General features: G+C 48.6%; 1 protein-coding gene across 3 annotated transcripts; it reads right to left on the bottom strand.

Moving 5' to 3' along the window:
* Nucleotides 1–3,648: 3,648 nt before the first annotated feature.
* On the bottom strand, nt 3,649–14,867 carry LOC144315911 (Fc receptor-like protein 2). Of its 3 annotated transcripts, none has more exons than XM_077901238.1 (8): nt 14,721–14,867; nt 13,712–13,732; nt 11,195–11,458; nt 10,750–10,995; nt 9,123–9,410; nt 8,555–8,833; nt 5,199–5,519; nt 3,649–4,024 (listed from the first exon to the last, which is right to left on the bottom strand). In XM_077901238.1, exons 1-8 carry the CDS (start codon nt 14,749–14,751, stop codon nt 4,002–4,004), a joined length of 1,473 nt encoding a protein of 490 aa, XP_077757364.1. In that variant the 5' UTR covers nt 14,752–14,867; the 3' UTR covers nt 3,649–4,001. The 3 variants fall into 3 exon arrangements, with proteins under 3 accessions (XP_077757364.1, XP_077757363.1, XP_077757365.1); XM_077901237.1 differs by having other exon boundaries at nt 10,723–10,995; nt 14,721–14,866; XM_077901239.1 differs by lacking the exons at nt 3,649–4,024; nt 5,199–5,519 and adding an exon at nt 7,030–7,244 and having other exon boundaries at nt 10,723–10,995; nt 14,721–14,866.
* Between the last annotated feature and the right edge of the window lie 5,713 nt (nt 14,868–20,580).

Below are 20,580 nucleotides of genomic sequence, written 5' to 3'. Positions count from 1 at the left end.
AGAAAAATGGAAACAAAAACACCATGAGATCTCTCTTTATGTCCATTGGGTTGGCAAAATTATAACACTAAACAATGCCACGTGTTGCCTCAGATGTCGGGCTAGGTAACGTTCATGTACTTTTAGGAGCAGGAGCAATTTGGAGGACCACCTACCCTTACTCATTACCTGAGGTCCACTTCTGGGTATGTATCCAAAGAAATTCTCACACGGTCCAAGGTGGGACAGGAAAGAGGGGTCTGTTGGAGTTTGTCAGAGTTTGAAGTAGCGACAAGTTGGGGGTAATGTAGGTGTCCATCGCTGCGGGATCGGATAAGGAGAGGGTGGTAGAACAATGTGCACAAGTTAGGAGTGGTGGACTAGATGTACACACAGCAACATGGATGGATCAAAAAGAGCACCAAGTGAAAAATAGTGCCATACGTTATGTAAATGAAAAATTTAGGTTCACAGAAAATAATACATTTAAATGAAGGGAACTCTCAAACACATTAGGTTAGGGAAGGAGGGTAGAAATCAAAGACACAGACTATAAATAAAGAAAACTGGAAAAAGTTGGTGTGGCTGACATTAGGAGTGAGCCATGCAGGATGAACTCTGCATCTGAGCTACAAAATGAAGAGGAAGGAAAACAAAACACACACAAAAAAGGAAAGAAGCATTAGGAAGAGAAAATACAATGTAGAACAAATGTGTCATAAAACAGACAATTTTGTATTTGGTGCAAAACCAAAGCTCAGTCCTGCATTCAGTGCATTGCTCCCAAAGGAAGTGGCTGGAAAAGTCCCATGTGGAAGAACCTCAGAGAGTCATCGAGGCAGGAGTCTGATGGGCAGTGGAAAAGCCTTCCATGGGAGGCTCTGAGCTCACAAACCTCCGGAGTTAAAGACCTCGACGTCTACACGCCGACCTGTGGACCACAGGAAGTAGAAACAGACTTCAGTGCAGTGAGGAGCCTATGGATCCACCTGGGATCAGACAGGTAAAGGTAAGGATGTGTGCGATCCTAACAGTAGGATGAGGACGATGTCCCTATGCTGGGCTCTCCATCCTGGGGGACAGAGAACGCACTTTCTGTTAAGTACTTGTCGATTATGCACAAAAACTAATCATGTCTGAAGTCCCAAAGGAAACCTTTAAAAATTATACATGTAATTTAAATTATTTTAAAAATCACAGAATGAGGGGAAAACTCCTTCCATGGGGTATTTTTTTTTTAAACCTCTGCTTTAAATCAGCTTTGAGTTCAAAGAAGAAAATAAAACTGATATTGCTGAGCAGAGAATAATGGTAATCAAAATACTGCATAAGATAAGAAACTGACACAATGTTGATATTAAAGTTTTCAACAGAAAGAATCAAAAGCTACAAACCCTTATTATAAATATCGATGCAAAAATCCCCTGTAAGATGCTGTCACATTCAGCGGGGAATTAATCTTCACTGTTGTGGTTACATTGAGGGTTCTGCATCAGACTTCTTTTAAGGGCAAAATCGTTCAACTGTCTTCTGAATAGTTGTGGAATAGTTAAAGGAAAACCACTGGTTGAGAGATTCTTCTTGGAACCCAAACATCACAGGCAGGGAGAGTTGAGAGATGCATTCATTATTAGAGCATCTATTAAAGTAATTTACCATATTAAGTTAAAGGGTAATGGAGAAATATTTTAAAAATTCAACATCTCCTTCTGATTAAACAGTAAGTAAAATTCTTATTAATTTTGGGTAGAAGGTAATTTCTTGATGCTATAAGTGCATATATTTTAAATTAAAAGCCAGTATCACAGCTAATGGTGAAACTCACACAACATAGCAGTTACATTTGGTAGAAAGCAAGGATGCCTTTTACCCTCATGGGTACTTAACATTGTTCTGGAAAGGCTGGCTAATGCTTCTGGGGAGAGAAGGAAGCATGTGCTGTGTTATATACCAGCAGAAGGAAGCAGGACTGTCTCATCTGCAGATAGGACTATACGCCCAGAGACCTGAGGAGAGTAAATGACGTTAGCAAAGGCAGGAGAACTCTGTGCAAGACTGGTCCACAATCAGCTGGTAAAAAACCCAGCAATGCACCTATGTACTAAAATAAACATCTAGGGGGCCCTGGGTGGTGCAGTCCGTTAAGTGTCCAACTTTTGGTTTCAGCTCAGTTCACGATCTCAGGGTGGTGGGATCGAGCCCCACATCAGGCTCTGCACTCAACGAGGGGTCTGCTTGAAATTCTGTCTCTCTCTCTCTCTCTCTCTGCCGCTCCCACTGCTGGTGCTCTCTCTCTCTGTCTCTCAAATAAATAAATCATTTATAAAAAATAAAAAACATTTAGGAAATATGATGGGAAAAAATTCTATACAATGGCTTTAGTTTAAAAAAATCTAGGGACACCTGGGTGGCTCAGTGGTTGAGCATCTGCCTTTGGTTCGGGTTGTGGTACTGGGGTCCTGGGATCGAGTCCCACATCCGACTCCCTGTAGGGATCCTGCTACTCCCTCTGCCTATTCTCAGCCTCTCTCTGTTTCTCATGAATAAACAAACGAAATCTTGAAAAAATTCTAAAAATAAAACTGATGAGAAATATGTAGAACTTAAAAGATAAAAAAAATTTCAACTCTACTCACAGATCTAAACAAAGAATAAATGGTGTGAGATAGCTTGGCCTTGGGACGAAAGATTGCACTGTAAAAATGTCAAATCCTCCTAAAGGTAACTTCTTATTTCAACACAAACCTAATGCAATCACGGTTAATATACCAAAATACCTTCTGAAGCTTTACTAATGATATAAGGAGCTAGCATGTAGAACCTAGCCCATAATACGGGCTCAGTAAATTACCTATCAAAATATATTCCATATATATATATATCCAATTTTCTTCTCCCCATATCCACTCAGATTCAAAACTTTGTTACTAATTTCTAAAAGGAACCACCCACTCAAGTGTTTTTTGAGACTTGGACATGACTGAAGTTGAGAGTCTTGTTGTTCTGGTCCCCACCTGAAGCATATGGCTTTTTACCTTCCTTCACTCTCCACACGCAGACCCAAGCCCAATTGGTATTCAGCAAAGTACGTTTCTGAATCAGGATTCTCCTCGAGAAGACAGTTTTAGCTTAAAACCTATGTACACACACACTCATAGACCCGTATATAAAATGTCTGTTAACGTTGTGTTGTTAAATTTAACAAGCAGAATAAAGTAACATGTGGTTTACAGTACAATAAACTCACAACTACACCATCATTCAAATATATTCATACATTCATAAAAAACGCTTTAGAAGAATCAGCATAATAACAGCAGTTACTTCTGGATATTAGAATCTTGGCTGACTTTTCCTTTCTTGTTTGTCTAATGTGTTTTATATGTGTAACTTAAGAAAGTGTTTTAAAAAGAAAAATTTTAAAAGCTAGTTTCTTCCCAAGACACTTAGAATGGAAATGCAGGGGCGCCTGGGTGGGTCGGTTGGCCGAGTGTCTGACTCTTGATTCCAGCTCAGGTCATGATCTCAGGGTTGTGGGATCCAGCCCCACGTCCAGCTACTCGGCCAGCATGGAGTCTCCTTGAGATTCTCCCCCTCTGCCTCTGCCCCTCCCTCCACTTGTTCTCTTTCTCTAGAATAAATAAATCTTAAAAAAAAAGAGGATGGAACTGAAATGCCCACATTTTCTTTTATTTTGTCTGTTTTACAGGCCCACATTTCTAGCAGATGCAAGGCCCATCTCAATTCATTCCTGGTTTGTCCTGTCCTCAGGAGATGCCACAGCTCTCCAAGGAGACAGCACTGGAGCTTCCCAAAAATCCCTGAGAAGAGGCTGGAACATGCAGGGTCTGGGCCAGGGTGTTACCAAATTTGGCTCCTTTGGGAGCTGGGTGTGGCCCCAAATACAGCTGGGTTGAGGCGCTCGTGTAGTCCTGCTGAGGGGCTGTGGGAGCCACAGGTGAAAGGTTCAGGCCCACCTGGCATGTAAGGCCCCAGGGGAGAGAAGCTGAGGCCTGTGGTCTTCAAGTAAAATGGGGCAAGAATGCTGCAGAGAGAAGAAAGAAGGTGGTTAGGAGGGGACGGTCCAGGAAGGGCTTGTCCAGAGAAATCAGGGGTCTCCCCTGAGAAGTGAGGCCCAGAGTAAGGAAGAGGGCCGGCCCCAGCCCCAGGCCCACCCTCCAGTGGAGACTGTCCCAAATCTGCAGGTGGGGCCTCCTCCCAGACCTTGCTCTTCACGAGACGTCTCTATGAGTGATGAGTGTTTGATCTGCCCCAGTTCCATGAGGGTGTGGGACCAGGTATTGTCCCACTTCTCCAACAGAGATAGTGAGTGTCAGAAAAGTTTGCTACTTGAATGGCTGGGGAGTGGGGGAGACAGGCCTGAAGCCCCGCACAGCTGACCCTAAATCCCAGATCCCTCCCGGTGCCCAACTCCGATGCCGTGTCCCTGAACAAGCTGCAGGCCTTTATGTGCTCCTGACACCTGGCACTGGTCCAGTGGTTCTGAAGACCTTCATCTGTCCACAGGACTCCCCAAGGCTGCTCCCCTACTCCTGGCCCGAGGGGCTGGGGTGCTCCAGCAGAGCCGTGGCCTGGGGACGGGTGTGAGGTCCCGCTGGCCTCCACCCAGTCACGCCCCACTGTCAGGGAACCCTCTCCGTGATGCTTTGTGGGCTGGTGTCCTTGGGCCCAGAGTCTTTCTGACTTTCCTCCCCCCACCCCCCCACAACCCGGCCAGGGTCCCACGGGAATCCTGGGTCTTCCCCAGCCAGCCCAGCCTGCCTCCGATTCCGGGAATGATTCTGACGAGTGAGTTGTTTCAGGGAGAGGCCTCAGAAGCGCTGATGGGATGGCAGAGCAATATAAGCAGCGTGGCCTGGAGTAAAATCACTCAAATTCTGCAATTCTGGGGCCTCGTAATCACTTCCCTACTATTATGCTCCAGTTCACAGCTATGAGAACATCAGTGTTTTGACACAAAAGCTTTGTCTTTTGAGATGGGAGATATGGGGTGATAACGGAGCACACAGGAGAGTCCTGTGCGACCCTGGGCTAACCTCACATAAGCTGTGTCCTGACCACCCCCGTGTGTCCAACAGGTGAGCGGCTCTGAGGAAGGGGCAGGTGTGGTGAACAGTAAGGAGGCCTGCCGGTGGCAGCGGAGACCAGGTTCTCAGAGCTGGAGGGCCAGTTTCCACCCCACGCTCTGCCTTACGCACCTTCACACACTGCTCCTGCATCCTCGCTGTGCTCACAGTCAAATATCTCAACCTGCTCGCATTCAGCCAGCGTGTTCTCGGTCCCGTTGCACAGGGCCACTTGAATAAATATGGGCTGGTCCTCCTCTGGCAGCGGCGGGTACAGCTTGCCCGGGGGCGTGTGCTTGGCCGCTCCACAGCCCAGCTCCCGGCACACCACAGCCACGTCCTTCGTGTCCCAGCCGTCATCACACACAGTGCCCCAGTGACCTTCCCGTTCCACCTGCACCAGCCCTTCACAGCGGTGGGGACCATTTATCAAGCGGATTTTGGGTGGGGGCTCTGCAAACAGGAGGGGTCAGGGCACACTCAGAACTGTGGTCTTCTGGCAGCTCTCAGTGCTGGGAGAGGCTGTCTGCAGGGGTGGGGTGGGGTGGGGTAGAGGCCTGCTGATGGAGGGAATCCATCTCCTAAGGGCAGCCCCACCTAAAGACCCCTGGGAAAAGCAGCCCTGCGTTCTGAAGCCAAAGGAAGTAGGGACATAGGAATTTATGTCTTGGTTTTCAGGAGCTCAGAAAGATCTTAGAAAAACAGAAGAAGGCTAGAATGAGGTCTTCTCTAGAGATGGAGGCTGAGGGCTCCAGTACTCCAGTGGGATGAGCTGCCTGGTTTCTTCTAAGAGCCCCTCCACACCCCATTGCTGGCCTCACCGATCCCAAGCCCACTCCCTCTGCAGGGCGACGAGCATGCCACAGGGTTAGTCTGTGCTCTGCCCATTTGTTCGCTTTTCTAAACCGGAGTGATTTGTAAGGAGGCATTTTCTGGAGGGTCTCCAGCAGAGGAGGGTTGGAGGGCAGAGCTGTCAGCGACCAGCCTCCCTTCTGAGAACAAAAATGATGGAGAGACCCAGCAGAGAGCCGGAAGGCAAAGACAGGATCGTAAGAGCCAGCTGCGCACTAAGACAGGTCCAGTCCTGACTCTCACATCACCTGCACTTGTTTTTCTCTGGCTCCAGACAATTTGTACAGAATTTCTGTCATTTGCAATCAAAGTGCCCCTTCTGACATAGTCAAATACCAAATTCATGGCAGAGCCCCTGCAGAAACAGAAAACCTAGAAGAATTATAGGTAAAATGTGAATGTGATTCTCAGAAACTCATAGATTGAAAGGATCAAGCATGTGTAAGACGCTGTGGAGACTGAAGAGATAAGCAACTAGCTTTATCTAAGAGAAAAATAAACACTGAGCTTTGAACATCCCAGAAAGAAAATTCACATTCTTTACAAATTCCGTATAGAGGGGTGTCTGAGTGGCTCAGTCGGTTGAGCATCTGACTCTTGGTTTTGGCTCAGGTCGTGGTCTCAGGATCATGGGATGGAGCTCCATGTCGGGCTCCGTGTTCAGCGGAAAGTCTGCTGTCCCTCTCCCTCTGCCCTTTCCCCTGCTCAGACTCACTCCCTCTCTCTCTCAAATAATAAATAAATAAATAAATAAATAAATAAATAAATAAATAAATAAATAAAAAATAAACTCGAATTCCATGTACAGCATTTACAAAGATACCAACTATGTGTTAGGCCATAAAAACATTCTTAGTAACTTCCCAAAAGTAAAAGGCATGTAGGCTATATTCTTCAATCAAGTTTAACCACAAGGACGATGAAGAAATATAGAAGAAATTAACAAATGAAAGGATAAATATGAAAACTATTTGTAAGAAATTATAAGTCTCCAATTATAAAAGAAATGAAAACCCATATCCTACATACTTTAGAAATTAAACAAATGAAAATGTTAGCTATCGAAACTTCTAAGGGAGGATGAAAACAGTACTTAGAAAAAACATCTGCCTTATTTTTTTAAAAGATTTTATTTATTTATTCATGAGAGACACAGAAAGAGAGAGAGGCAGAGACATAGGCAGAGGGAGAAGCAGGCTCCCTGCGGGGAGCCCAATGTGGGACTTGATCCCAGGACCCCAGGATCACAACCTGAGCTGAAGGCAGATACTCAACCACTGAGCCACCCAGGAGTCCCGAAACATGTGCTTTGGATGCATTTACTACCTGCAAATAAAGATAAAGAGTAAATAAACATTTATTTGAGAAGTTAAAGAAGGAGCCACATAGAATAAGCCTAAAGCAAAGAGGAGGAAAGATATACTGAAGATGAAGGAGAAGTAAATGAACTAGAAAACCAAAACCCAAATAGATTTGAGTTTTAAAACTGTGACTGGCTCTCAAAAAAGAGCCACAAAAGAGATCATCCTGGGCCAGTCTGCTTCAGAAAGAAGCCATACAAATGGGTTGGAATTAAGCAGAGAGCTTTTATCATGAATATGGATGCTCTATAAAATTGGATGAGAGGGACTGGCTAACATGATGTGATGAATATGAAAATCTGCATAAAATGCCCAACTCTTTGGATAAAGATATCCAAACTATTTTAATAAAAGATAGAAAAATTAGAAAGAAGAATGAAAAAAAGCAGATCTGATGATGGGGGTCAAGGTCTCACAGCTCGGCAAGTCCTTCAGGCTGATTCCAGAGACTTTTCAGGCGGCAGGAGAATCCAGCACCGTTTTAAACCTGCTGCAGGGCACAGCAACTACACAGCGCTGCTGAAATCATGCCTACGAGGCTGACCTCTCCCTGACACCAAAACCAGAGGAGGACGGTTCAAAACAGAAAACTCCTTTGTACATAAGGATGCAAAAAATTGAACTAAGATGTCAGCAATTCGTATGTAGCTACTGGCCTCGAGGACGTGGTGACTAAGGAGGGCTCAGCAGGAACCTGATGGCTGTCGCAGGGGAGGACCGCCCCCACGGTGACATGTTAGAGGGGAAACGTGGGATCACTGTGATGCTGGCTGGTGGCGCAGTTTCCTGACCCTCGCTTCCAGCTCCACCTTTGCGCCCAGCGGCAGGGTGACCTGGCAAAGGTACTGAATCTAAATCTCATTTTCTTGTCAGTAAACTAAGAGCTGGAGTGAGACAATCCAGATAAAAATTCGGATTCCTGAATCTGTTGGTGGTTTTCCCACTGTTTCTTGAGCATTGACGAGGCAGTGGAAGCTCCTGCCCACTGTGAGCCTTGGGCGTGCTGTGCTCCCCTGGTCCCCTGCGCACCCCGCGGACCCCACTGCCAGCGCGGCCGGGTCCCAGCACAGAGCCCTGCAAACAGGGTGCACCCCGGCTCCCGGCTCCCGAGGAGCCAGGGGACAGGCGATGGTGGGCAGGGATGAGGCACTGAGGCCCAGGCCGAGCCGAGCCCCGAGGCCTGAAGGCCAGTTCCCGGCGGCCGGATCATCCAGCAGGAAGGATGCACGGTGGACCGCACCTGGTCGTCTAGAGGGCGATACAGCCGTGTCCTACCTGTGACGCTGAGTGTTATCGCCTCGCTGCGCTGGGCCCCCAGGCCGTTGTCAGCCTCACATGAGTAGTTTCCGGAATGTTCTGCGGTCAGGAAGAGTTTGAAGGACGCTCCTCCTCCAGAGGTGGCCGAGCGGCTCCCCAGGAACACATCGTCGTAATAAAACCGGTACAGGATGGGGGGAGAGCCCCTGTGGGCCTCGCAGTGAAGCTCCATCACGTCCCCCACCACGGCCCGAGTCCCGGGCACCCTGAGGGTGAGGACGGGGCGGGATGCTGGGGCTGAGGGAGACAGGGGGCCCCGTCAGAGAGCGTCTTTCCTGCTGGACAGACTTACAGCCCACTCTGTCCTCATCCTGGGGCCCTCGCAGGGCTCCTCCAGCCCATGAGTTCTCTGTCCCTGCATGCCTCGTGTCCCCTTGCCCCCTCCCCACCACTATCAGAGATATCCCGCCGTGTTCAGATGGCGTCTTAACCTCTTCACAGCCCTGCCCCTCGCTATCCCCGGCACACCCTCACGGCCACAGAAGGAGACTGTTGGGATCACGGGCTAATTAGGAGTGTTGCTCACCTCTGACTGTCACGTTCAGGGCTCCACTGCGGGCGAGGCCGTGGCCGTTGTCGGCCGTGCAGTAGTAGCGCCCCATGTGGCTCCCCCCGACAGCAGGGATCTCCAGCTCTGCTCTCTGGGAACGCTGCTGCTTCCTCCCCAGATGCTCCCCCGTGTCTTCTCTGTGCCAGGAGAATGCAATGTCCCCTGTGCCTTCAGCCACGGAACACACGAGGACCAGAGGCTCCCCTGCAAGCGCCTGGCCCCCCTGGGGCTGGGTGTCCAGGAGCACTCCGGATACTGGGACACCTGCATGGACACGAGAGGGCAGGTGAGGGTCTGGGGTGGAGGTGGTGTCCTGCTGTGCTTCCGAGCAGGTGCAGTTGCTGGAACCTGAGTGTTTGGTGGGGAGGGAGCATGCTGAGGTCCCCGGCAGGCCCACCCCACACACACCCTATACCCCAAACTGCGGCCTTGCTCTTCCTTCACACTCATCAGCCCTCAATAATGACCAGCCCCTCAGTGACCTTGCTGCCTCCTCATTTCCAACATGCCAGGGAGGCAGGACAGCAGGACGGTAGGACAGCTGGACGGCAGGAGGAGCACAGGCTGGGTCTGCCTCTTATTCATCACATGATCTTGGTGCATCTGTTAATCTCTCTGACTCTGAGTTTCCTCATAGAGCGCAGACTCATACTAGCTTGACAGAGCTCACATGATGATGAAGGTGGAATCCATCCATAGCAGCTGTGGCTCAGGAGGTGTCAAACTGGAGGTCACACTAGGGGTCACACTGGAGCTGTCACACTGGAGCTGTTGTGTTGGGGGTCACACTGGAAGAGTTGCACTGGATGTCACACTGGAGGTGTCACACTGAGGGGCACACTGGAGGTGTCGCACTGGATGTCACACTGGAGGAGGTGTCCAGCAACTGGCAGCCATTGTCCACACTGTTCATCACCCACATGGCTGAGCAGGGTGTATCAGGTGGCTACAAGGGCAGATGCTGGCACCAGTGTGTCTGGGTTCCCATTTCAGCTGTGCTGCTTACATGCTGGGTTACCCTGGGCAGGTTGCTTGGCTATTCTGTGCTTTCCATTTATTTCCTTGTGTGTGAAACAGGGATCTCTGGGTGCCAGAGTTGTTCTTCTGGGACTGAGCACAGCTGCCTGGCCTCAGGCCGGGCATTCAAGAAGTGTTGTATCAGTGCTGGGGGCTCTTTCTGCCACTCCTGTTACTGTGACTACTGTTCCCTGTTCCTCCGTGGCTCTCCCTGGCTTTAGGGTGCCTCCTGGCTGGTGACAGCTCCTTGAGGATGGAGATGATGGTTATTTATCTTGTGTGTGCTGAGCATACTCAGTGTCCTGCAGAAGGTGCTCCAGGGAGAGCTTATAATGATCACTTTGCTGACTGGGAGAGTAGAGCTCTAGGGAAATGGTGCTTCTCCTCCTGTCGCTACTGACAGAGCAGAGCCTGAGGAGCGGGGATCCCTATGGCCACATACCCACCATGCCCGCAGGGACAGGGGAAACACAGCAGGAAAGAAGAGACCCAGGTCTCCCCAGGGGCGCCCTGCTTTTCTCTGCCCGACCCAGCCTGCAGCGCTGCCCCTGGGACTCACTCTGCACGAGCACGTGGGACCGCTGACCTTGCTTCGAGACGCTGTGGGACGCTGTAGCCACCTCACACCAGTAGTATCCCGAGTCCCCCTTCCCTATGGCCGGGATCTGAAACTCTGATGAGCTCCCGTTTGATATCAGGGTGTGGTCATCCCTGAAGAAGGAGTAGTGAAGCTGGGTGTCTGACCTGTTCCAGGGAAGCCAGGTGTCACAGGACACGGTCACTGAGCTCCCCTCAATGGGCCGGATTGTGAGTGTGGGGGGTGGAAACAGGTCTGGAGGAAGAGATGAAACAGGTCAGCCGTCGGGGAGTGTGGAGAGCCATCCAAGAGGTGTCCGGTGAGCAGGACTCACAGACCCAGACCCAAGGACACACAGCCACCCTTCCTTTCTCCCTCCTGGGCTGGTATTCCCTACCCTGCACCCTGGAGCCCGCCCTCCCAACTCACAGGCCCTTGAACACTGAGGTCTCACCCTGGACAGTAAGCCATACAGATCTTGTTTTTTCTGTCTTATGTACAAAGAAGAATTTCCTGTTGGCCTCACAGGAATAAGAGCCGCTGTCGCTGGGTCTTGCGTTGGAAATGGTATAGCTCGAGAGATTGTGGTAAGTGGCTAACAGGGATCCATCCTTGTAGTACGTCAGTGTCATTATTCTGTTATTCCTTTCCCCAGAGCACTTCACAACCACCTCGTCTCCTTCATAGGCGTAGCTGGGCATGTCAATGCTCAACCAGTCTGCAAAAGATGTCAAACACCCGCAGTGCGAGCAGGACACCCTGCCCAGTCCCGGCACCCTGACTCCCACTCACATGGGGCAGGGGGGATGATGTGTGCACTTGTGCACACACACACACACACACACACACAGCTGCACAGGACAGATCCCTTGGGAACCCTTAGTGACATCGTCCGTATATCCTGTTATGTCTGTTTTTAAAGGTTTCAATCCCATTTCCAGACCAAATACAGATTTCTGAATGACACTTGTATCTCTGTACGGATTCAAGGTGACATGTTCCTGTGGCAGCCAGGATCAACTTTCTCTGCATCTCTCACTCCTTGGAGGCTCAGCCTAATGGTACAATTCAAACACTTTCTTTATTGTCTTCTCCCTACTGAAACAATCCGTCTGCTGGGACAGTAGCCTTGGGGCTGGAGGATCAGTACCTTTTACAGAGACTTCTGAGAATCCTTTGCTGGATGGCCTCTTTGAGTAGGAGTGGGCTCCTCCCCTTGGAGGAGAGTGGTCCCCAGAGCTGAAGGCAGCATGGTGTTTGGATCTACCCCAGCAGGGGAATGAAACCAACAGGCTGCTGAGGCTGGAAGTTCCAAGTTTGTGCAGAGGAAGGAGAGCCAGCCCCATACACTATGACCCAGCCCTGCAGCCTGGGGCTATGGGGGGAAATTTCTTCAGCTGAAAACTTAGCTAGAAATTCAGGTTTAGAATCATAAAATTTCAGTTTAGAATCATAGTGCATTGGGCTGAATTGCAGAGATGTTCCAATAAAAAAGCCTAATCCCAGGCCTGACTTTGGATCATTCATCCCTCTTCAGTGTAAAGAGAGGCAGAGTTGGACAGAGGAAGAGGATGTAGAAAGAGGTAAGGCCAGGAGTGTTTGTTTCATACGAAGGCTCTGCTCTGTAGCTGTGAGTTTACTATAGAGGGAGGGTATGCTAGCTCTCAGGGTACTGCCTCAGAAGGCCGACCACCCTCGCATGGGCTCTTGGTCAAATCTCCAAAGTGGAATCCATAAAGAGGTGGGACTTGATATCATATAAAGCATTTTCTCATCTTTTCAATTTTTCATGTGTTTTGCAATGCACACATTATTTCCCTCTAGGGATCTCTATTTATGGAACATGTTGCACGTGCACGCTTAGAATTTTTGTTCTTAATAAGTTCAGAGACCACTGGTTCCCCTGGACTGCTCGGCAACATCAGAAGGCTCACTGGGGGACCAGGAGGTGGGCACGGCAGTGGGTCAGAAGCACCAAGAGAGAGACACGTCTTGAGCCTTCCTGGAGGCCAAAAGTTTTCTTCCTCCACATGGAGATTGGGCAAGGTTTTCAGGGAAAATGATAAAGATGAAGTTAATTTGATTAAAGAATTAGAAAGAAGACTCGTGTGACTGGGTTCAGGGTAATGGCAGGGCTAGAGATAGGTAAGAGATGACTCTGAGTCTGGAACCAGGATCTGGCTGGGAGATACTTGGGGGAGAGGCTTTAACTTCGATGTTGGACTTACAGACCCATTCCCCAGAACAAGGCACAACCTTCTCTCTCTCTCTCTCTCTCTCTCTCTCTCACACACACACACACACACACACACCTCACTGGATCCTAGGATAGTCCAGAGAACATTCTTGCTTCAAGTCAGGGCAGTTGTAATACAGTTTGTATCATCAGATATCAAAGTTATCAGATATGTAAGGATGCCCTCTACTCCCTTTCTTGTAGGAGAGTGAATACTTCCTTGAAAGAGAAATTAAAGGAGAAAATGTAACTTTCCAGTCCTATAATATGAAACAAGTTAGGTGTGATTCTTTTGCCATCCAAGGAAATGTTCAGGAGATGGTCCTGTTTTAGGTACAGCTTCTCCCTTGCCTCTGGTTGCCTCTCTGTGGTAAATGTGTTTTCCGTCACAGCCTCTGGTGCAGTTGGGGGTCTAGAACCAGGAGAATGTTTACCCAACAGTAACTGTGTAAGGTTTGCTCTCCCTTCTTGGGTAACTTCTCTCTGGTCCCAGGGCTCAGCAGCAAGAAGAGATTTCACTGCCCTGACAGGGTCGGGTCACACCTTTAGCTCATCAGGCAGGCAGGTAGTGGTGCAGAGACCGAACTGCCTAGTGGGGACCAGCCTCCCACTCACCCCCACCCCGGTGCTGGCCCTGGTCCTTGCAGCCCCAGCTGGGAGGTGAGACAGGTAGCACCTGCCTCGCCGGCAGAGGGAGCCTCCCAGAGTCGGAGGAGAACAAAGAGGATAACTCACCAGACTGCACACCCGCAGCAGCTGCAAGAGAAGAGGCAGAGATTACCACTGGCCCAGGGGCTGCAGACTTTCTAGGGACGTTGTGACCTCCAGCCCCCTCCCCAGCCAGTCTCTCTGCCCCCTTTCCTCCATGCCTTCTTCCTTCTACCCCCACTTCTCGTCCCTTCCATCCTCCTCCTCTCATTCCACTTATCCTTTCTCCCTCTTGCCCTGCTTGCTTCCTTCCCTCATTCACAACCTCCCATAGAATCAAGTGCTCAAGACCCCAAAAAGGCTCATAAACATAGCTTCCCCCCCCCCCAGAGCTGATTACTAGATCGCCAAATTCTCAAGAACGTCTCATGCTGTATGTGCTCCTCTCACACCTTCTTTTTAAGACTGACTCTTGTTTAAGACAGGTTGCCTACCTGCTGGCCACACGGAAGCCAGGAAGAACCCGAGGTGGCCACTCGCATCTCATGGATGCTGTTTCTCCCTTCTTCCCTATTCCTCATCTAGCCCTGTGTTTACATCCGTGTGCAAGGGTCAGATTTATCAGCAGAAGCTGTGGTCTCATCTACAGTTGGCAGGACTTGAAGCCACTCCAAAGTGTAAGGCAAGGAGAGTAAGACATGAGTCCCCCCGGACATGGTTGCTTGGTGTGAGAGTGGGGCTGGGAAGAGTAGGATTTCAGCAGGCTGGAAATATACTTTGCCCTAAGAGAACATTCCTCTGATATCCTTTTAAGAAGTGTTCTGATTTTCCCAGAGATAGAAGCAGAAATGGGTGTTTTCAAAAGAGAGAAGGGCGTTAGTATTTGCAAAAGAGATGCATAGTCCTTTGTTTTCCTGGGAACCTGCTCTGCTCAGTCCTGATTCGCATGATGCCTACTGGTCCTGAGTTAGAAGCTGGGGTGCCTCCTTACTCATCCCATTAGAGAGACGTGTGCTCAAGAGCAGGTTCTGGGATGCCTGGGTACAGGTGGTTCTGCCCCGGCTCCACCCAAGTCCTGCTCCAGCATCTTACTCACTGAGGAGCAGAAGCAGTGGCCACAGCAACATGAGATTGGCAGTGAGATGTTCTCCCAACGATGGTAAGAGGCAGCTCAGGTCCTAGAGCAGCGTCTATCCCCATGGACTGTGAAGCCAGGATTGGGAACTGTGGCTCAGCAGGGATTTTATAGAAAAATAAAAAAGGAAGTAGGAAAGCTCTCTGTTTGCCAGTCAGCATTGTTCCCACCCTTAGCCCTATGGGTGCTGAGAATATAAATGTTCTATTTCACAGAGTTACTCAGATGTATGTGTATTGATCAGAAATGCTCCTTAAAATGTAAGGTGTCTTCACCCTGAGCCTAAAATCCTCTTAGGGAAGCTTTCTAACTCTTTTTGGTTTTCAGAGAATTTTGACTGAGTTCTGACCCTGCCAAGATCCACATCACATGCCTGGTCTCTTTCAAAGGGAAAGAGCAACCTGCTGCTGCGGCTCAGTGTGTATGGCTTGTTGCGCAGCTCCGCTGACACACCTTCCAGCGTGCATGGATGCTGCTCTACAGAGACCCACCCAGACCACAGGAGGAGATGAATGGGCACTCCTGATCCAGGGGATCAGGAGAATGCGATCCCACTCCCACCCAAGTCACCTCTGCCAATGAGATGCTGCACACACATGTGTGCAGAATGGCAGAAGTCATATGAGCATCCTGGGGTATTAACCTGAGGCATTAGCTCTGAACTACCTGGAAGTGATCCGAAGGACCTTAGCACACACAGGACAGCTCAGATCTGTCCCCTCACACTCCGGAGTTCAAGAATAAAGTTAGGAAGAGAGCCCTTGTATCTGGCTGGAAATAGAATCCACTCTGGTGGTTAAAAGAAGGGACTGAATGAAGGAACTGCCTACTAGATGTGAATAGGCTTGAAGGGTTAAGGCCACCCGGAGACCAGCTGTGGTGGGGTGCTGTGGCAGCCCCCAGTGGTGAGTTGGCATGGGGAGGAGGATCATTGGAAAAGCCCTATGAGAACTGGGGCCACTGGTTTGCAGGTGGAGTTGTGACTTCAAGGGACATAGCTACTGCCAGAGACAGCTGCCAACGCTGAGAGGGAGGCAGAAAGACCTGACCTTGCTCTTCTCTTCCTGTGTCCAGGGCCCAGGAAGAAGCCAGAGAGGCTGGCTGATGCCAGTGGCAGGTGTCAGCCTCCCAGGGCACAGAGCAGCAGAGAAAGGCACAGGATGCATCTGGGGTGTGGTGGGTGAGTGACTAGTGGGGGAGAAAAAGTTACACCAGCATTAGAAGCTCCTTCCCACCAAAAGTCTTTCTCTCTTTATGTTGGAATCTGCCCATTTCCACCCAATGCCACCATCAGTGGGTTGATCCCTGGGATAAGACAAAACAGAACACCTGGATCCTCTCCAGTCAGCTACTCTCAGGAGCAATACTGGAAAAAAAGAAATAAACAAGACAAATGAACACTTCCTGGCTGACAATTTCAGATCCAACTTCCAGAGGTAGCTCTTTGTAACCTGGCTGTAGACATTCATGACTTCTCAGTAGGTGTGCTCCAAACATACAGAGTGTGCACAGGAGTTGGAGTAAGCCAGAGCTTATCTAGGCTGACAAGTGCAGGCCTTTCTCTGCTGATTCACATTTAGGGTCTCTGGGGAGCGGCCAGCTGGAGGGAGCAGCATCTGAGGGCTCAGACTCCAGGCCTGACTTGTTGACCTTGTGGGAGAAGGGAAGGTACCGGAGAAGTCACTCCCACATGCTTCCATATGCGTTCTATCTTGCAACCTCTTTGATGCTTCACCCTCTATAAGTGAGGACAAGTACACGATCTGGGTAAGCTTCCAATCCATGGGAGAAAGAGAGGAAAGTGCTTAATTAAGTCAAAGCAATGTCTGAGGAAGAACAAGATTATGTGACAGAGACGGGGGTGAACAGCAGGATCAGAGGCAGGAAAGAAATGATGCCGCTGGACCACTCCAACCATGAACCAACGGCATAAAATAAGTTGAGAGCAAATGTGGTGGCTTTTCATTATTACACGCTCCTTGGGATCTTGCTATAATGTGTAGACACTTTACCCTCCCCCAGATACACAAAGACAAAAGTAGAAGAATTTTTCAGGTAATTGGGAGATTCAAAACTTTCAGAAGTGATCCAGGAACATCAGATTACGAGCCACTAGCCCATGGCTGGGCAGTACAAAGGCTCGGCAGCATAGTGATGGGCAATTACATATTTTCAAAGGAGAGATTCCTGAAAAATAGAACTTTCTATTAAAAGCTCTTAATAGAGCTTTTTAATAGCTCTATTTTTAATAGCTTTTTAAAAAATACTCTTCTATTTATTGATTACAATTTTAAGCCATGAGAGGAAATCCCGTGGGCTCTTGCCAGTTTATTATCCAAACAAGAGAATATGGGCCCTCTAAGATTTGAAAGCAGGTTCCTGCTGCCTGGAGCATCCGTCCCTTCTGGGGAGGGTTGGGCTGCTTGCCCAAACCCAAGAGAAGGGGCAGATTTCAGGGGTAGGGATTGATGTGTCCTCAGAACAGCCATGACCTGCAGAGCAGGAGAACTCATCCCAGTAGCCTTTGGCTAAAGATGCTGCCGAGACAATGCTCATCGAGCCAGACATCTCATAGCTTTCTGTCTTAGGGCACCATTGTACCCAGAGGCTCATGAGAACCGAGAGAAGGGGAACTCATGAAACTGTATCCACACTAGGGGGTGAAGGTTCTGAGATTAGCATAAGTGGGACCTCCCAAACACTAAATCTTGCAGCCCTCCCAGAATTTTTTTTGAACTTCTACCTTCCTGCCTCTTGTGTCACCTGGATGGAGGAGATTGTCAGAGGAATGGAAAGAGTTGTGAAGGCAACAGATAACTTTCCTTGACAGCGGGTCTTGTTTGGAGGCATCTCATACTCACTGGAGGCAGGGACCCTGAGGCTTCAGGAACAGATCCAGTTAAATATGAAATAACCACCTCCCTCAGGCTCATGGAAACTTGAGGAGGAAAAGTCATCTTTCCCTGGATCTTTAGCAACACTGTGGGGGGGCAGACTTTCTGTGCTTCCCCTACAACAGTCTCCTGCCCTCTACTAACCCAGGTCACTGATGCTGACATACGAAGATTTTCAAAATCCTCTTTTCTCTCTCTTTTTTTTTTTCCTGGTGGGGGAGGGGTGTTGGTGATGGTGTTCTAGGAGATAGTACAGCCTGTGAAGGGTCAGCCTGGAGTCTGCAGTGCATTTGACCCATAGGGGATGGCCACGAGGAGCATCTTCTCCTGACTGTATTCTAGGTCTGGCCATTAGCCTAAAGTAAGTATGGGGAGAGCTGGGGTACAGCCAGTGGCTGTGACAGGGTCCTACTTATAATAGTATCCCCAACCCTCAAAGTTCTGATGCCGTAGGACTTCCTGTCTCTTCAGGACTGAGATGATCATGAAGGCCTACAGGTATAAGCACCAAAGCTCTCATTCAGGCTGCAGAAGTGGGTGTCAGGTGGATATTGTGCAGGAAGATGAGGCCACTTTGGAATGTGGGGTACTGAAGCCCTCTCCCAAGAGTAGAGACACCCAAGGCAAAGCTGAAGGATTTAAGCTGATATCTATGGTCATCTTCTGCTACCAAGGAGGAAAGCAGGGGGCAGGGATGGCATGTCTTGCCAACAAGTGGTAGCTGCCTGGGAAATGACCCTGTGGTTCTAAAAATAGCCCACCATCTGTACAGGGAAAGGCCCAGTGTGGTGTTTCACCACACCGATCCAGGCCCACCACCAACAAAACACAAAGTCAACTCCAATAGGACACGGGAGTGTCTCTTCCCCAGGACTAGCAGGCCCACGGGCAAAGGTGGCAGTGGAGATTTCAGAAAGCCGTGTGCCGTGGCATTGAAAACAGGCTTCCTATCATTTTTCAATGTTCCCTTTCATGAAATCCACGTGGACTCCTTTCCGCAGCCCGAGTCTGAGGCCTCGGGGGATTGAATACCAAGGCTTACCCCGCTGTGAGAAGGTGGTAGACAATGCCCAGAGGGCACTCTCTGACCAGAGAGATGAATCGAAGAGTGTCTCTGAGTTTGGTTCTTTCAGGTTCCAAGTATACATGAGAGCATATGGCATTGGTCTTCCTCTGACTTACTTCCCTTGTTTTATTTTGTTGTTGTTTGCTTTTTTAAAAAAATATTTTATTTATTCATGAGAGCCAGAGAGAGAGAGGCAGAGGCACAAGCAGAGGGAGGAGAAGCAGGTTCCATGCAGGAGTCTGATGCAGGACCCAATCCCGGAACTCTGGGATCACCCCCTGAGCCGAAGGCAGACACCCAACTGCTGAGCCACCCAGGTGTCCCTGTTGTTTGCTTTTTTAATGGCCGAGCACTATTCTGTGTATCTACACACACCTCTTCATCCGTTCATCCATCCATGGGCGTGTGTGTTGGCTGCTTCCATGTCTTGGCTGCTGTGGACAATGCTGCAGTAAACACGGGGTGTGGACACCTTTTCCAGCCAGTGTTTTCATTTCCTTTGGGTATATTCCCAGGACTGGAATTGCTGGATCATATGGTGGTTCTATTTTCTATATAGATCCTATATATATATAGGATCCTGTATACTGTCTCGTCTCCCACAGTCAGTCCCCAACAACGCTAACGTCTTTTGTTACTGTAGGACTCAGGACACTGACATTGGCACATAGGACTTACTCAAAGTTTACTAGTTGCCATGCACGTGTTTGATTTACTTGTGCCTGTGTGTGTGTGTGTGTGTGTGTGTGTGGATGTGGCAGTATGCAATTTTGTCATGTGTGCAACTTCCTGTAATTACCGCAACAATCAAGATCCTTAACCGTACCCTTGTGTTCCCCACCCCCTCTGCACACTTCCCCAGCTCTGAGCAGCCATTAACCCAGTCTCTACCTATAAAACTATGTTACTGCATAAGTGTTGCATAAATGGAATCATGGAGTATGTACCCTTTTGAGGCTGGCTTTTTATTCCTGTTCGGCATAATTCCCTGAGGACAATTCAAGTTTTTGCCTGCATCAATAGTTTGTTCCTTTTTTATCGAAGAACGTAGCACACTTTGCTGAACCATTCAATTGTGGAAGGACATTTGGGGAGTTTTCAAGTTGGGGCTATTATGAATAAAGCTGCTGTAAGCATTTATGTACACGTTTCTGCTTAAAAATGAATTTTCGTTTCTCTGCCAAGAGTATAAGTGTTGGGTTGTATGGTAAGTCCATCTTTAGTACGTATTTTTAAAAAAATCTGCCAAATTATTCTCTGGTATGGATGTGCTGTTTTGTGTCCCCAACAGTGTCCACATGACCTTGCCCTCTGATAGGTGTGTAGTGACAGCTCACTGGCTTGTGTTGGTTTTCCTCTGGTAGCTGGTGTTGTGCTTCTACTCTTGTGCTTACTTGTCATCTGTTTGTCCTTTCTAATGAGTGTCTTCTGTCTGTTTTATATTGGGTCTTCAGTTTTTCTAATGGTTAATTTTGATGCTTTAAAAATATGGCCTAGATACCAGTGCTTTGCTGGATATGTGGTTTAAAATATTTTCTCCCAGCTCATAGCTTGCACTTTCATCCTCTGAACCGGAGCCGTTGCAAAGCAAAAGTTTTACATTTTTACAAGGTCTGATTTATCAATTTTCCTTTTCATGAGTTATGTTTTTAGTGTCAAATCTAATAAACCTTTGCTTTTGTAATCTTTACCATACAAATTATGTACATAATTTTGTTGGATTAATATCTAAGTCATTTTTCTTTGAAGAAATTGTAAATAGCATGTGTTTTATTTTTATTTCCACTGGTTTGCTGTCAGTATACAGAAATTTGGTTGATTTTTGTGTGTCAATCTTGTATCCCTTGACCAGATCCCTTAC

The sequence above is a fragment of the Canis aureus genome, chromosome 6 (assembly GCF_053574225.1).
Source record: "Canis aureus isolate CA01 chromosome 6, VMU_Caureus_v.1.0, whole genome shotgun sequence".
NCBI lineage: Eukaryota > Metazoa > Chordata > Mammalia > Carnivora > Canidae > Canis > Canis aureus.
The sequence above is the reverse complement of the archived record's forward strand: the minus strand, read 5'-3'. Positions and strand labels throughout refer to the sequence as shown.

Coding starts and splice junctions, on each gene's coding strand:
- LOC144315911 (XM_077901237.1), bottom strand. CDS start 14,751: ATGTTGCTGTGGCCACTGCTTCTGCTCCTCA. Junction 11,459..13,711: donor TGCTGCGGGTGTGCAGTCTG/GTGAGTTATCCT, acceptor CATCTTTTGCAG/ACTGGTTGAGCATTGACATG. Junction 10,996..11,194: donor TGTATGGCTTACTGTCCAGG/GTGAGACCTCAG, acceptor CTCTTCCTCCAG/ACCTGTTTCCACCCCCCACA.